We start from the raw sequence: 16,678 nt of genomic DNA, 5'->3' as shown, positions 1-16,678 counted from the left end.
TCTGACATTGCAACACTTGAAAACCCTGTAACCACAACTACAAAATATGACGCATGCATTTAGACTGCAGTTATTAAAAAACATTTGAATGATATACTGTAAGTGTAACTGTGGTGTTTAAAATTGAACATGAATTATTCAGCAGTGGTTAGGTATACAGTGCAAATGATTATGGCCTTTCTCTGTTTCTGTTTATCCTCTATGCTCACCATTAGAATTCCCAGCATTCCTTTCTCATCTCTTCATATCGTTTAAAAACATTTTAAACCGCAGGAATGTATTTTTATTATTCAAAATAGTGCATGCTGTGCTTTTTGGAAGTACTCTTTCCATAAAAAGTAGAGAAAATCAACCCTCCCTTGCCCTTTATGTGCATGAACAGCGCTCTTGTCCTTATAGATTAAGTGTAATGGCCACATGTGTGTTTCTCCTGCTTCGTCTGCAGATAGCTCAGGTACGCTGAATAAGAACTTCTCCATCGCCTTCTCCATCATCGGCATGTTTTCCTCCCACGCAGTCAGCAACTTGAGCATCTTCTTCTGTGCTGAGATCACACCCACTGTGATCAGGTAAGCCCGCTGGAACACAGGGACTGTACCGAAAATGTGCTTTTTACACTTGAGGAGAGTGAAACAGCTGTGTTAATATGTAGCACATTCTTTGTCATGATAATGTTTCCATGTTCAGTAAAGTTATATACAGCATGTCATCAGTTCACAAGCACTGAGTAAATGTTTTAAGGCAGAAGCATTGCAGAAATTGAAAGTGCTCTTTCAACGCTTGTTTTATTGTCCTGATAAGCTTATAATTCAGTTAACACAGAGGTTGGTTTCCATTGCATCACATGTTCCCGCAGATGGATTAGCTGCTCCACCTCCTGTTAAACGAGGGTATGAAATTATTGAACTCCTGGAAACGACACTCCTCATGACTCTCACAGTTCAGTGTCAAATGTAATCCACATCTTGTACAAATTAGCAATGTCCGCTGAGAATATATGACACAGCACTGGATGTTCATTATCTGGGGTTATGTAAAGGGTGTTGTTGCTCTGCTGACAGTGCTCCAAGGGCGACCTCTGGTGGTAAACTCAGGCAACTACGGGAAAGGAATAGCCCTGCATGTAGAGGAGGGCGTTTGGTGGTACTGCAGCACACTCTGCTGCTGTTTGATAAAATGGCAGAGAATCGACAGAAGCATACAGCAGAAATAAGGGCTTCCCTTTCTGGAAATGATTTAGGTGACAGTTCTTTAGGACAACATATAATTCATGATTTACTGTAATGTTAGTGAATCATCCTCCGCTTTAGTTTTCAGGAGGTTTATGAGGTTTTTAGGTATGTGTGGTCATAAATCCTGAATCCTCCCCTGTAATAACATGTTCCATCTCATTGTAGGGGTGGTGGTCTGGGCCTGGTCCTAGCCAGCGCCGGATTCGGCATGCTGACGGCCCCAATCATGGAGCTCCACAATCAGAAGGGCTACTTCCTTCACCACATCATCTTTGCCTGCTGCACACTCATCTGCATCATCTGCATTCTCCTGCTCCCCGAAACACGCTACCAGCCCCTCCCTGAGACCCTGGCTGACGGCGAGAGCTACACTCGCCAACCCCTCCTTCCCCCGAGGAAACCTGGAGAACAGCGCCTCTTGCTGGCTCAGTCGGAGAGCAGCAGGGACTACACCAGGGTGCATGACACACCCCTCCACGAGGCTGCCACCACTGTAGTGTCCACCATGGACTCCACCGCCTCTTCAGCTGTCGACTTGACTGCTCCGTCGGTCGCGGATGTTTCCGCTCCAGCGTTCATGGAGGTGCACCCCTGCAAGACGCAACCTAAAGACCCCAACGGTCACTCAGTGCCATCTTTACCCACGACCGCCCTGGGTAAAGACGGAGCCATACATGCCAGTAAGGAGCACCTGCTGTCTTCCACACCTTTACACAAACCATGCGTCACAGACCCACTTTTAGCCGATGCCGAAGAACCTCCAGCAACAGTCTTAGATCCTGTTGATCCACTGACGGATTCTGCCATTCCTGAAATGAACGACATCGGTCCTTCCCCTACAAAGGAGTCAGCTGTTGCCCCTGCCCCTCCAGTAGACTCCTCTGCTCCCTGTGGAACTGTGCCTGCCTCCTTATTGATCTGCACCACACCCATCATCGAACCCCCGCCAAGCTACACATTAGAATCCCCCGACCTGCTGGACAACGACATCGAGATTATCACCCCGAAATTCGATGTACCTTTGCCCGAGGACGCCCACGCCACGTTAGCAGACTCCCCTACTCCATCTATGCACGACAGTCTCCCTCCATCCCCGACTCCGTCTCCCGTTCCCATGACAGACTGCAACATCACCACTGACCCTCCCCCCTCCATCAGCCCACACTCTGACATTCCCATCCAGTTAGAAATAGTAGACGAATCTATATCTAGAGACTCCCCCGTACCTCCTGTCATAGACTCCGGACCACCACAGTTAGACTCTACCTCTCCCTGTGTTAATGATATATCTCCTCCTTCCCCTACTCCCCCTAGTCCCATCTCCGTTTCCCCTGCACCCACTCCCCCTCCACCCATTGACCCCATGCCCTCAGCGGACTCTTCCACTCCCCCCATCGTAGATACTGTCAACACCGCTGCGCCGATTCCTACCATCCTCCCCGTCACGGACATTGTGCACACCTCCACTCCAGAATCGACCACACTCACAGACATTGTCGAGCCCGCGCAGGATTCAGCTGCTCCCCTCGCCATAGAGTCCATCACAGATTCAGGCTCTACAGAAGCAACTCCACCCTCTTTAATTGACTGCACCGTCTCCTCCCCCATAGACTCTGGTGTCCTCTCCATCAGGGATAGCGCCAGCACAGAAAACAACACTGTCAACGGCGTGGCGTCATCATGATGCAGGAAAAAAGAAGCTTTACGGCTGCAGAGGAAGCAGCCCCCACGCCACACGAATGACCGAGAAGGGGGGGGCGCGAACTCTCCTGCTCAGACTTCAGGAGTCGGAGTTGAGCAGACACGTCCTCTTAGGGAGCTGCTGTACGTTTCTCGATGTCCCCCCCCTTCCCGAAATTTAGCCAATAAACGAGACCACGCAAGTGAGAGAGTGCCAGAGGCTGGTTTGTGACAATGTGACAGTATCTTCTGCTCTTTTTGAATGTCACTGGAAATCACCAGCCTATAAACTACTTTGATGTAAATGAATGGGAAATCACTGTCTGTCGAAGAGACTTACAACTATACCCACAATCACTGAGAGGACTGGTGAAAAATGCAATGATGCTAAAAACAAACAAAAAGAAAAAAAAAATCGAATCACTGGTACTTTTGCTCAAATCAAGTGTCCGTCTAACATATTTGTATAAAAATATCGCCTTACCTGTATGGACAACAAAAAATCTGAATGTTACAAGTATTTTTTGCCGTTACAGATGGTAAACAATCTAAATTGGGGTTTTTCTAAATACAAACGCCAAAAAACAACTCTGACCAAAATTAAATGTAGACATAGTGCCAAAAAAAATTAGTATAAATGCAGTATTTGCCTGTTTGGGGAAATACTGTTTAGTGCAGTCCCCCTGCCATAGACTGAAGTGTGGTTCACTTTAATCCACATACAAAGTTCAGAAATACAAAAGAACTAAAATCATTTATCGAATGAATAGAAGACTGAAATGTTGATAAATTGGAATTGAAAAATGAGAATTGCTTTCATCAACACATGGTTCATCGTGTGAACAGCGACATTTGAGAAAAGAATGACCCATATTTTGTCGGTCTGAAGAAACTTTTATTTTTCCAATCGTTTCGGTCAATGAAATATATGGTATGCAAATGCTTTTATTTGTAAATGTGATATTGTAAGTAAATGCCTAATTAGTTGTTGAGCTTGATTCAGTCTTTTTTCTAAAAAAAAAAAAAAATTCTAAGTATTATTTTGAATAATCTCCCATGGCGTGCCCTTATTGTACAAACCTATACTTCATTCTTACAGTATTTGTGGCACCTCTGTGTGGTGGCACCTTTATTCCTTTGCAGTTGGGACAAAAGCATGAAAATAATTGTGAACGTGTCAGTAAAACAAACCTTAAAGCAAACCTTGAAAAGACACAAAAAGCTATTTTTGAAATGAAAACCAATGGATGACAAAATGTTTCGACAGCATCGCTAACCTTCAGTGTGTTTTTCCGAATCATGGATTATGTATGTCGGTGTGTTCATACATTCACGAGTTTACCTTACAAAAAAATGCAATAGTTCATATAGTTGTCGAATTGACATTTAAATGCAGGTGAAATCTTTTAAAGGGGCAGTATGTAAGAATTTCAGCTGAAAACGTCATCAAAGGCGGCGGCTTTGAAGTTACGATGTCTGTGTATGTTGTTGCAGAGATATCCACTAAGGTTAGCATGCTAACCAGCTAGCCCTGGCCCGTCCTGGTCCAAAGCTCTTGTGCTAGTGGTGTAAACTTGAAGCCTCCCCCGGTCCCCGAGCTCCCAGTCCGAACCGGTAGCTGCACCGCTAACTGAGCTAACGGCAGCTACAGTTAGGAGCAGCAAGCGGGTGCCCGGGTGATATGCCGCCCCCTATTTGTTTTGCGTATGATTCTTACATATTGCACCTTTTTTAATTATAGATAGATTAACCAACTCGTATTCTTGAATTTGACGGACTCTTGCTTAAGGAGGCACTTTCTCTTCCAAAGCCTGTGTCCATCTGTGGACAGCGCTGTACTTGACTCAATACTGTGTGTAACTCGACAGTTGTAGTTACATACTTAATGCATCGGAGGTTGTAAAGACATATGATTACTGATAGACCACTGTTTACAATAATAATAATGATGCTAAATAATAATAACTACACGTTACTGTAAAACTTAAGAGCCAACTGAATGATGTCTTGTCATTTCAAGTGTGATTAAACTCTCCCACACTTACCATATTACATTCATCCAGGAAGTATTGGTGATCGATGAGGGTGTCATTCAGGAGTTGACAGAAGACTTTCTGTTATTCACACCTTCTTGCGGTACGCTCACGAGAGCCTTACAGGTACTTTACTCACCAAAATTCAAAGTGTGCACTGACAAAAGCTACATATCTTTTGGTCTGCTAATGATTGAGCGAACCTGCCTGTGTTTGTTTTTCCCTCAAATGCAAGTACGAGAGCTCTATTTTCGGTCATCGCGTCAACAAACTTCCATTTAGTGAAAGATTCATTTGAACCATTAAATGTGTAACATGCCATGCTGCTAAGCCTCAAAGCACAATGCCCTGCAATCATGTGATGTCAAATATTGGTGGAGCTTGGCGTCTTGACATTAAAAAAAAAAAGAAAAAAAAAAAAGGGAAAGTGAAGTGGGATTTTGACTACAGAAACACACATTAACTTTTGCAATAGACCCACATGTAATCTACTTTGTGGAGCAGGATGTTGACACTGGATTTAATGAGGAATTTCTTGGCATCTGCTGTAGCGAGTGTGGTGACTGCAGTGGTCGGTATCGTCACATCACTCGGAGTACTCGTTGTCTGTTGTCTCTCTGTCTCAATGTGCATATTGCAGAAATTGAACTGTGTATTGCCAAAAAAAGCCCCATGCAACACCAGTGTAAAGACAAAAAGCACAGCACAATACATCCAGTGTCTTCTCTGAGATCTGTTGCTTCCATTTTCACAACTCCCATGCAGCTATTTAACGGTGCTGATTGGAGCTATGACACCCGTAAGCATTTGGTTTGACTTTATTTGGAGTAAAAATTAAAGTAAAAGCAATCCAAAGCAATGTTAGCACCAGCGGTAGGGTAGACTTGAAGACAGTGGAAAAGCAAAAAAAATAAATAAATAAAAAAAGCAAAAAAATAAAAAAACAAAAACAGAAGAAGAAGAATGGGTTATGCCTTTGTAAATAGTAAATGTGTGGACTGGACACCCAGTTTTGATAAGATGAAGGATCATAGATCATAATGGACTGGTGAATAGTTCTGAACTTGGTAGATAAGTCTCAGAGACATGAAGTCCCCAGTGTACACATTTCAGGTTTTGCTTCTCTCAACCGTGCGACTCAGAATCTCTCGATGAGAGACTTGAATGAATGTAAAAACCATGGATTGTACCATTTATAATTTCCAATTGTTTGGTTTCATTTTGTTTTTGTTTTAACAGACATAATGCACTTGTACATAAGCCATACCTGTTGTTAAAATAAACCACTATTTATTGATCAACTGTGGATATCAGTGAGTCCTTCATTTTTCAAACTTTTCATGGATTTTTATTAAAAGTAGATCCCAGTCAAATATAGGGAGTATTTGACTGGGCTGGCTTGAGGCTTTGTATCTAAAGATCACTTTTTAAAGACAAGAAAAACAGGGGATGCATGACTGTTTTTTTATTACAGCTTTATTGTACTCATCCAACAGGGTTGCAGAAATCCCAAGGGTTGTAGCCAAAGCTGGATTACCAACGGAGCAGAACAAGCAAATAGTCCAGACAAAAAGCAAATGCTACAGACATGCCCCAGGGATCCTGAAGGTTGTCTGTGTGGTAATAACTTTGTGGCGATAGGATTAATTCACATTAGGGTAACACTTTATATTAACCACAATAAAAACATGGTGAAGTATGCTTTATTAATCATTTATCAATCAATTGTTAATGTTTATAAACATTCATTGCAACTTTAAGGCCATCCAAATACTGTTTGTAGATTAACTACATCGTATTCACACATTTGCAAAGTTTGATTGCAACTTAACGCTAAACAATTGCATAATAAAAGCATTTCATTGTTTATTAACAGTAAAATGACTAGTTTCAGTGGTGGTTATTTAAAGTGCTGCCCACATTTGTTTGTTGAAATGCTTCACTAAAGCCAAAATGTTGCTTTAATGCTGGTTATTATAAAGTGGTACCTGCATTAGTTTGGTGAAATGCACTCAACTAAATTTCACTGAAGTAGAAATCAACAATGATAAGAGTCCTGAGTCATGCTAGCCATTTAGCACAGAGAGACTTTGACCTAAATGCTAATGTCAACATGCTTATATGCCCGTAGTGATGACGCTTACATGCAGATATTATTATTATTATTAATTTTTCAACATCTACGTTTAACATGTCGGCATCCTGACAACTGCAAATTAAATCTAAACACTAGGTGACTTGCAAATATATTTGACCATTGGACAAATTTGATGACAATCTGTTATTTAAGGAGAATCCACTTCTCATCACAGATCTGAACATCATGGTGGCACGAGAGGAAACATCAGGAGGTAAACACAACATTATTAAAGGTTATGCCTAAGAAGAAAGCGGTGCCATTATTTGTCCGTTTATATGTAAGAATTTTAGTTGAAAACGTTCAAAAAATAACTAAAACTATCAACAGTGTGAATGTGAATAAATAACAGTTTTGACATTAAGACGTCTCTGTATTGTGTTACAGAGATATCTACTGCAGTTAGCATGCTAACCAGATAGCAATAGCCCCAGCCCGTCCCGGTCCAAAGCTCCCTTGCTTACGATGTAAACAGCAACACTCCTGCGGTGCTCCGAATTCACAGTCTTGACTGCTAGCTGCACGGCTAACTGAGCTAACTGGCAAATGGCAGCTACAGTTAGCATTAGTTTGCAGATATCCTGGTGGCATGCCCCCGTATACCTTTAATCTATTTTTAGATATTTCTGTCTGGATCGAAGTGGTGGACCGGCTGTCAAACCTTGTGGATAAAAACGGAAAACTAACGGCCGTGTCCGAGGTGAATCCTACATTTTATCCAGATTTGAGGACCTGTCTTTTTGAAAGGGCCCTCTTTTAAAAATCCAGTTTTTATATCTCACTTGGCAAGATGCTTGTGTGGTGTTTCTCCTTCAACAACTTTATGGTTCATCAAAATATCACAACTGCAGAGGAGCTGAGTGTTGATTTTACAAACAAAGGAGGCAAAGACACACAAAGACACCCCTGTCCTGGAGCTGAGGTGGAGCAGGTGAACAGTTGTAGGTTCCTTGGAATAAACCATCACTGAGGACTAATCTTGGTCACCACACATCACCGCCCTGGTTAAGAAAGCACAGAACAAGGCTCCACTTCCTATGGAAACTAAAATCCAGCGTAAGATTCTGGTCCACTTTTACAGAGGAGCAATAGAAAGCATCCTGAGTGGTTCGTGCATGGCCCAGGAGAGGAAGGTTCTGGGCGGTGATTAAAACCGCCCAGAACATCACTCAGAAATGCAGCAAATCTGGGGGCATGGTGGAAGCATAAAAAAAAAAATCATTTTTTTTCATGAATGGGTGGGGTGTGGTTTTGGCTTTATAAAGGACCACATTATCATTTTTGCCCCTGGGTCCCTGAGAGAGTTAGTACGGCCCTGTTGTTTCATCTTATCTGCATTATCCAAGCTAAAACAAGAACATCTATTAGTTTAAAATCTGGGTTATATATCTAATCTAATCAGAAAATCAGATCATATTTTTCAACCCACAATTTGAGACAACTCTTCTGAACAGGACAGCTTATAGCTGCACATCACTCAGCCCTGATTGAAACAGCACATTTTTAGGATTTCACTGATAAAGTCTGACGATTACCCGAGCTTCACAGAACAAGCTCGGTCCATCCAGCGACACAGCTAGAAAGGCAACATTTCTCCTGCATGGGACAGGGTGATGTCAGGGTACAGCCAGGAGGGATGATGCGGCATGATCCTCCAAGTCCACTGCATCAAACCGGGGCGCTCCTATTGGCTGACGGGGATACAGGGATGCTGCGCTGTGCGCGACGTCATCTGACCAGCAGCACGTTTATCTATCTCGCCGGCTCCACACTCGACCTGGAAATGAGGCAAGCGCTGATTTTGAGAAACACAGCGGCAAGAGACTGAAGACTGGACGCAGGTGAAGTCGAGACAGGACGCTCTCTGCCCGCAACCGCAGCGCACCATGAGGGAAATCGTTCACATCCAGGCTGGACAGTGTGGGAATCAGATTGGGGCGAAGGTATAGATATTATCAAATAAGTTTTTAAAAAGATGGGGAATTAATGGAGTAGCCTTATTGTTGTTTTGTTTTTGTTTTTCAATGCGTAACGCCACATGTGTTATTCACCGGGGGATTTGTATGTAGAGCGATTAACCTTTAATTTGGCGTCTTTTTTGAGATCAATAGATTAATTTCTTTTAAAAAAGTTTGAGATTTGGATTATTAATTGCTCATAAGGGTGCGGTTCGGTCGGGCTGGGCTTTGCTCTGCAGTGATGTGGCCTCCCTCTGCTGCTGCTGCTGCTGCTGCTGCGTGTCATTTTCTCTCCAAGCAGATACGCAGTGACAAAAACAAGACCCGACGCTAAACCCGTCTCCACAGCACGCTTTGGTGAAACAACTCAAGTTCATATCATGATTATGTTTGTCCCCATCTTTAGTTCTGGGAGGTGATAAGTGATGAGCATGGCATCGATCCCACCGGGAGCTACCAAGGTGACAGTGACCTGCAGCTGGAGAGGATAAATGTCTACTACAATGAGGCATCAGGTACAAAAATAGATGTATTTAGCAAAGTTTGTTTCAAATAAAACACATGTGTGCTGTTTCCATTGCTTATTAACCTTGCATGACCTTAACGCTACACAGACCTCATTTGAATGTCCCTAAATTAGCTGCAAGGGGAAAGTAGGTCCCACCATGAGTGCAGGAAAAAATTAGGACAGTGAATCTGCTAAAATCATTCTCTCTCTCCATCGCTCTCTGTCTCCCTCTGTGTCTCTCTCCCTCTCTCTGTCTCTCTCTCCATAGGGAGTACAGGTATCTGCAGTCTCTGTATAACTGACCCACAGCTCTGATTTTCTTGGCATGGCATGTTGAAGGTCATCCCGTGTGCGTCGTGTGTCATTGCCCCACAGCTGCTGTACACTGAAACGGTCACGCAGTGTGGTTCGGTACCGCTGTGTGTCCAGTGCTTCACAACAGGACAAGTCAGTGCAGAGCTCAATCCATGTGCAGCCAGGATTGAGCTCAAACAGCGCTCACTCATCTGCTTTGGAGGCCATATGGGCCTGAATAGCATATCCACTGTTATGTCAGCACAGCAGGCATTATTGATTCCTTGTTTCCATGTTGCACGCTCGCATCAGTGTCACCTACTGGGTCATAGTGCATGTGAATTGACTGTGCATCCCATGAATGAATGTTAAGGAACGGTCAGACAGACAGACAGACAGACAGACGCTTATAAGAGAGGGGAAAACAGGTATAGAAGGGGGAAGATAGCACCTTTGTTTGACTCTGCAGAGATCAGCACTTTGAAGGCCACACTGGTCTTGACTAAGCAGTGCAGCATGCTGAAGCTTTTTTTTGCTTGCGAGAGGGTTTACAGACAGAGAGGGTGGAGCAGAGGAAAGTGCAACAGACAAACAATAGGATGCATGAAGCGGTCTTTAAATGTCCATCTTGATGGACAGGCTGTAGTTTCCTTTAAGAGAACGTTACCAAACAGCACAGCTGTATTAATATTCCTTTAGATCAGTATTCCTAATATGGGTTTTTTTTTTTCCTTGGTCCCCTACAAATGTGCTGACATCATGCACACTGAGACTGTCGATATCCTACTCCACCCTTCCATCCTTTACCTCTCTCTATCCCTCTATCTTTTGCTCTTTTTTCGTCCACAGGCAGCAAATTTGTGCCGCGTGCCATTCTGGTCGACCTGGAGCCAGGTACCATGGATTCAGTTCGCTCCGGCCCGTTCGGACAGCTATTCAGACCTGACAACTTTGTCTTTGGTGAGCGAACGATAAATCTTGGCGTCACCGCTCATCCTGAACCAACCGCATATCCGTACAATATGTGTATAAGTCAGCAGCTGCTGTCACATCCTGTTAAGCTGTGCTTAGTTTTACCTGCGAGCACTGTGCGGTGCATAGAGCACGAAGCTCCTGCAGCCTCTCAGCGATGTGCCAGCAGTGTGATGCATTGTCCATGTGCAGCTGTGTCAGACTGAGACAGCTCTCGTGGTGACTCAGCGAAAAAGAGATCTACCAGGAGATGATGCTGCAGTGCTGGGCACAAGTGAGGATACAGGGGCGGAAAACTCTGAATGACTCATTTCTATTTTTCCTCACCAGAAAATACACAAAAGAACTTATGATAATATTATAATATATGTAATTAATTCTGAGCCAAATAATTATAACTCACAAGGAATATAATGACTATATCCAGACCATGTAAGAGCTAAAGAACAAATGTACTAAAGATTCATGTTTAATTTTCAGATTTGTTCATTTATAATAAATAACTTAAAAGATACAGTAAGTCCACTCAGAAATTAAAATTCAATCTTTGCAGATAGAAAGTCGGGGATGTTTTAAATACATAAATGATTTTTTCACAACAAAGCAGCTTTGCAGCCTTCTCCAACACAACTGAAGTAGATGGGGACTTGTTTTAAAACTTAAAAAAACAAAACAAATGGCTCTGTACATCTTAATCCAAGTTTTTGGAAGCGCTAAGATCCCACATTGATTTGAAAAGAAATGATTAACACCTTTTTTTAAACCAAAATCTTCAATGTAGCTGCTGAGCTAAAAGCATCAGTGTACACCAAAGTACACCAAGAAAGAGAATTTCCCCATTGTGGGATTAGAAGGGAATTAAAATTAAATTAATTAAATTAAAAAACATCTTTTTAATTCAGTTTGGCACCTCTGGGCCTCTGGGGACTTGGATTATACTGGACAACCTGTATGGAGCCATTTCATGTTTATGTTTCTTTTCTTTTTTTTTTTCTTCCATTGCTGTTTTGCTGTGAAGCTCCAGAAATGTTTTGTGGACTGTGAAACTCCAGCTGCCTTTTCACTGGCATGGGGCTGATTAGATAATTATATTTACCTATAGTTAATATCTGCTTTATTAATGCGTTGCAGATCAGTGGTAAGACATTAAAAACAATGTTAGGTCAGCACAGTAACATGCTAACAATGACAATATTGATTTTTAGAAGATATAACGTTTACCATGGTCACTATTTAGTTCCGCTTGTTTACATTACAAAAACAAGATATAGCTGTAGCTGGTGGGAATGTCATGTTGTCATTTACTTTCAGTTTGGGCACTGTACTTATATACGAATATACAAATTTGACCTAATGATGGTGGCTAATTAAATCAGGGGATCACCAAAGTTATTTAAATACATCTTAAATGGCACATAAATGTCTAAAACAAATTTCATGCCGATTAATCCAGTAGTTTTTGAGACATCTCACTAAATACCAAAAAGGTCAACCTCATGGAGGTCCATGAGAGGAAGTAAGAGTTTGACCAAATTCATTTGGATTCATCCTCTGTGGATTATGAACATCCACACCAAATTATATTGCAATCTATCCAATCGTTGTCCAGACATGCCACTAAATACCAAAAACGTCAACTTCACGGTTGCACCACAGGTAAAAACATCATCAAAATCACTAAATTCAGTAAGGTACATCCTCTGCGGACCATGAATGTCTGTACCAAAATGTATGGCAATCCATCCAAACAGACATAAATTACAACTTATAAACCTGTTATAAAGTATGCAATACCATCATTTGCCCAACATGATTTGTCTCTAAACATTACATCCATCATGCAGGTCAAAGTGGAGCAGGAAATAACTGGGCCAAGGGTCACTACACCGAGGGAGCTGAGCTGGTGGACTCGGTACTGGATGTGGTGAGGAAGGAGTCCGAGAACTGCGACTGCCTCCAGGGCTTTCAGCTCACCCACTCATTGGGTGGAGGCACAGGTTCAGGAATGGGTACGCTGCTCATCAGCAAGATCCGCGAGGAGTACCCTGACCGCATCATGAACACCTTCAGCGTCATGCCGTCCCCCAAGGTGTCCGACACTGTGGTGGAGCCCTACAACGCCACTCTCTCTGTTCACCAGCTCGTGGAAAACACAGATGAGACCTTCAGCATTGACAATGAGGCCCTATACGACATTTGCTTCCGCACCCTGAAGCTGACCACACCCACCTACGGAGATCTTAACCACCTGGTATCAGCCACCATGAGTGGGGTGACCACCTGTCTCCGCTTCCCTGGCCAACTCAACGCTGACCTCCGTAAGCTGGCTGTCAACATGGTGCCCTTCCCCCGCCTGCATTTCTTCATGCCGGGCTTTGCGCCCCTCACAAGCCGGGGCAGTCAGCAGTACCGTGCCCTCTCTGTGCCAGAGCTCACACAGCAAATGTTCGACGCCAAGAACATGATGGCGGCCTGTGACCCCCGTCACGGGCGCTACCTCACTGTGGCAGCCATCTTCCGCGGCCGTATGTCAATGAAGGAAGTGGACGAGCAGATGTTGAGCGTGCAGAACAAGAACAGCAGCTACTTTGTGGAATGGATTCCCAACAATGTCAAGACGGCCGTTTGCGACATCCCTCCCCGTGGCCTCAAAATGTCCGCAACCTTCATCGGCAACAGCACGGCCATCCAGGAGCTCTTCAGGCGGATCTCTGAGCAGTTCACAGCCATGTTCCGCCGCAAGGCCTTCCTCCACTGGTACACCGGAGAGGGAATGGATGAGATGGAGTTCACTGAGGCCGAGAGCAACATGAACGACCTGGTGTCTGAGTATCAGCAGTACCAGGACGCCACCGCTGATGAGATGGGCGAATATGAAGAAGATGAAATGGAGGATGAGGAAGAAGTCCGCCACGATGTTCGCCACTGATTGTAAAACACTGACATGACACTGAGTGAACCAGTCCCTCTCCAACTAACTATCACAGTGTGCTGACAAAATATTGCTGTTTAGCCGAAATTATATTGCAAATAGATATGACTTCTTCTGACAAAGATCACGAGTGGCGCTAGAAGCTAAAAAATATGCAAGAACCGTAGAAATGGGTTTTCCAAGTCATGCTTTGCTAGTATCAAAAATAAGTATTGTCCAAAATACAGTTTTGTAACATTCACTTCAACATACATTCACTGTCTCAAGTCTCAAAATAAAGATCCAGTCCGGTCAATACTTAATGTCATGTTTTTATTTCATACATCAAAACTGTCCTTGTCTGTGATCTGTTTGCTCTCTTGTCACCCTATGTTGAAGGAAGGGAAGGCAATTCTTGAAAAAGATAGTTGATTGTTGAGGCTTTGAACCCCAAAACCAACTAAATCTGCTGCTACCTGTACTATCAAGTATTCTATGTGTATCCAAAAGCCCGATATAGCTTATTACTTTGTGCCGTAGACCATCCAGGTGCATCAGGTGACATGTTCCTTCCTAGCAATAAACATGGAAATACAAGTTTGAGTCAGTCCCACAAGGACAGTGCAGTAAATATTCACTAGCACACAAAATGCCCCCAACAAATGCACTGTTTACTCTTTTTTGAGTAGCTTTTACTCAACCATGGTAACCAGTTATTAATTATTCAGCAAAGATATATGAGACCTGTTTTTAAATATTTACGTCTGCGGTTGGAAAGAATAGGCCTGTGGCTGAGTGCAACAGACAGGGTGAGGAAGTCTGACAGCACTTAAGGACAGACAACTTCCTTATAGTGTTTGGTCTTTTCAGGGAATTTGCTGACAGTATTATACATGTAGACACGGAGTTCCTTTAAGATGACTAATAACCTCTCAACACACATCTTGCAATATATGAAGATGAGCAACCAGACGACCTGAAGAATGTAGTTTGAGCTTCGTATACGTATGGAGACCATTGTGAAATCTTTATCATTTCTATTGCATCAATCGGCAGCATCAGATTGGCACACGTCCAAACAATCAGGGTGTAGCCCAGAAACAATAAACAACACGGAGAAAGTTAAAGGAGAATTTCACAACACACATTAATCACCGGCAATCTAAGAACGAAATGCACACCAGGACTGTGACATGATGCAACATGTTGATTCGAAGCTTTGAGCTTCACGACAAACACTTGAGCTTACGTTGGTATCCACACACTTAAGGCGGCTGGCTGTTGAACAGCTCTCTCAGAGCGACTGAGCTGAAATATGTTACACTTCCAGCCACACCCAAGTCACGGCTGTCAAGGCAAGAATTTTATTTTTGACGGTTGATGGAAAACATCTGCTTTGACATGACTGATGGCCAAACCAGCAAAGATAAGAAGAAGAAGATATGTAACCCAGAGGGAGCAGTGCAGCCGTGAGAGAAAAAATAGAAAAAAATATTTGCGAGATAGAACAGAGAATTACAGGTCTGATCCAGGCTGTAAGTCAAACCACCTCAAGGATGCCAATAAGTCTTATAAATTATATGTTTGTGGGGCTGACGTGTTATCTGGAGGACATATCTGTTTTGGCTAACAGCAATAAAACGGAAGTTAAAGAAGCCTCTCTTTTGGATATTCCTTTACTCTTTAATTACTGTCTAACCAGTTCTGGCTTGAGTCATTACCGCGTCCCCAGATTCATTACTAATTCATTCCTGCTCTGACAGAGATGGAAACATACCACAGTGACAGAGAGATAACGAACTACCGTCTTTACCTGCCCTGATGGAGTGACTGAGTGGCCTCTGTGACCCACACTCACTCTCCAGCACTCACACTTTTTATTAGAACAGTGGCCTGTTTCTTACCGTGGATGATATTTAAAGAAGATGCATTAGAGAAGTGCAGTGGACATACGAACTCTAATGCATTTTTATATACATCACCTCCACCTGTGCACCATCAAACCCACAACATACCCCCGTCTACTGACCGCATGACTGATTGTCTGACAGATGAGATAGCGGTATAACTTGTTCTTTGACTTTCGTGCATCCTTCTACGGCTGAGTGAGAGCCAAAGGGCAGTATGTGACATTTGACCTACTTTACGAGAGAGCCAAACCACCATATGACCATACTTGTGGATTGTGCATTGCTTTTGCACTTGTTTGCTCCCACTTCACTTCAGTTGAGTAAACAACTTTCTGCTGGACACTTTTAAACTCCTTTAGACACATTTCCTGTACTGCAAATTCTTTTTTTATGTACAGACCAACATATATGTCAAAGCCAATATCAATATCCCTCCTCTTCCTCCCTTTTTTCTCTTTTTCTTAAGCCTTTCCATGTGCATTGCAATAAAATCAGCAGATGATCAAAACTTTTTTACCTCCTTTACACATGAGTGGGAGGCGAATGCTGATTTTGCTGTGTGTCCCTGGGTGTTAATTAATTAATTTAGGTATGACAAACACACCCAGGTGAACCACAATGCTGGCCGATGGCAAATTCACTGTAAACCACAAATGCCAGCGTAAACACATGAACAAATCATGTTGAGTGAATGAATAATGCGAGGAGTGGCACCAACTGGAACTGAACTAATACAGGAGTGATTTTGAGTGTTTTGTCAGCAGTTGCATCACAAGCGTGCGTGAGGGTTTGACATCAAAATAAAGGCTAAGTTCGAAGATGGGGAGGAGGCCGGAAGTAAGGGGGTGGACTCATACAGTTAAAGCCCCCGTCCCAACCTTACAAGTGCGTAGTTGTGATCAAAATGAAGGCTGGGTTTGAAGATGGTGTGGTTCCACCCATGAGTATCGAGTAGTCATGAAATAACGTAGAAATGAATACTGAGTAGTCATGAAGTAACGTAGAAATGAACACTGAGTAGTCATGGGTCGGAATTTCAACAT

At 43.1% G+C, this 16,678-nt stretch overlaps 2 protein-coding genes across 2 annotated transcripts in view; both read left to right on the top strand.

Annotated features, from left to right (window-relative positions):
* LOC311266287 (solute carrier family 22 member 23-like) overlaps window positions 1-6,246 on the top strand; it is a 38,807-nt gene extending 32,561 nt beyond the window's left edge. Inside the window, exons 9-10 of the mRNA XM_084368577.1 lie at window positions 446-569; window positions 1,398-6,246. Coding sequence (XP_084224703.1) covers window positions 446-569; window positions 1,398-2,916 — 1,643 coding nt within the window. The 3' untranslated portion in view covers window positions 2,917-6,246. The remainder of the gene's footprint in view (window positions 1-445; window positions 570-1,397) is intronic.
* Window positions 6,247-8,811: 2,565 nt separating this feature from the next.
* Window positions 8,812-14,043, top strand: LOC311267002 (tubulin beta-2A chain). The gene is made up of 4 exons (XM_084369784.1): window positions 8,812-9,025; window positions 9,447-9,555; window positions 10,692-10,802; window positions 12,659-14,043. Exons 1-4 carry the CDS (start codon window positions 8,969-8,971, stop codon window positions 13,741-13,743), a joined length of 1,362 nt encoding a protein of 453 aa, XP_084225910.1. The 5' UTR covers window positions 8,812-8,968; the 3' UTR covers window positions 13,744-14,043.
* Window positions 14,044-16,678: the final 2,635 nt, after the last annotated feature.

This window comes from Pagrus pagrus (genome assembly GCF_965226575.1).
Source record: "Pagrus pagrus genome assembly, chromosome: 12".
NCBI classification, from domain to species: Eukaryota; Metazoa; Chordata; class Actinopteri; order Spariformes; family Sparidae; genus Pagrus; species Pagrus pagrus.
Note: the sequence above shows the minus strand (reverse complement) of the source record. Positions and strands in the feature narration are given on the sequence as shown.

Coding starts and splice junctions, on each gene's coding strand:
- LOC311267002 (XM_084369784.1), top strand. CDS start 8,969: ATGAGGGAAATCGTTCACATCCAGGCTGGACAGTGTGGGAATCAGATT. Junction 9,026..9,446: donor GGAATCAGATTGGGGCGAAG/GTATAGATATTA, acceptor CCCCATCTTTAG/TTCTGGGAGGTGATAAGTGA. Junction 10,803..12,658: donor ACCTGACAACTTTGTCTTTG/GTGAGCGAACGA, acceptor TCCATCATGCAG/GTCAAAGTGGAGCAGGAAAT.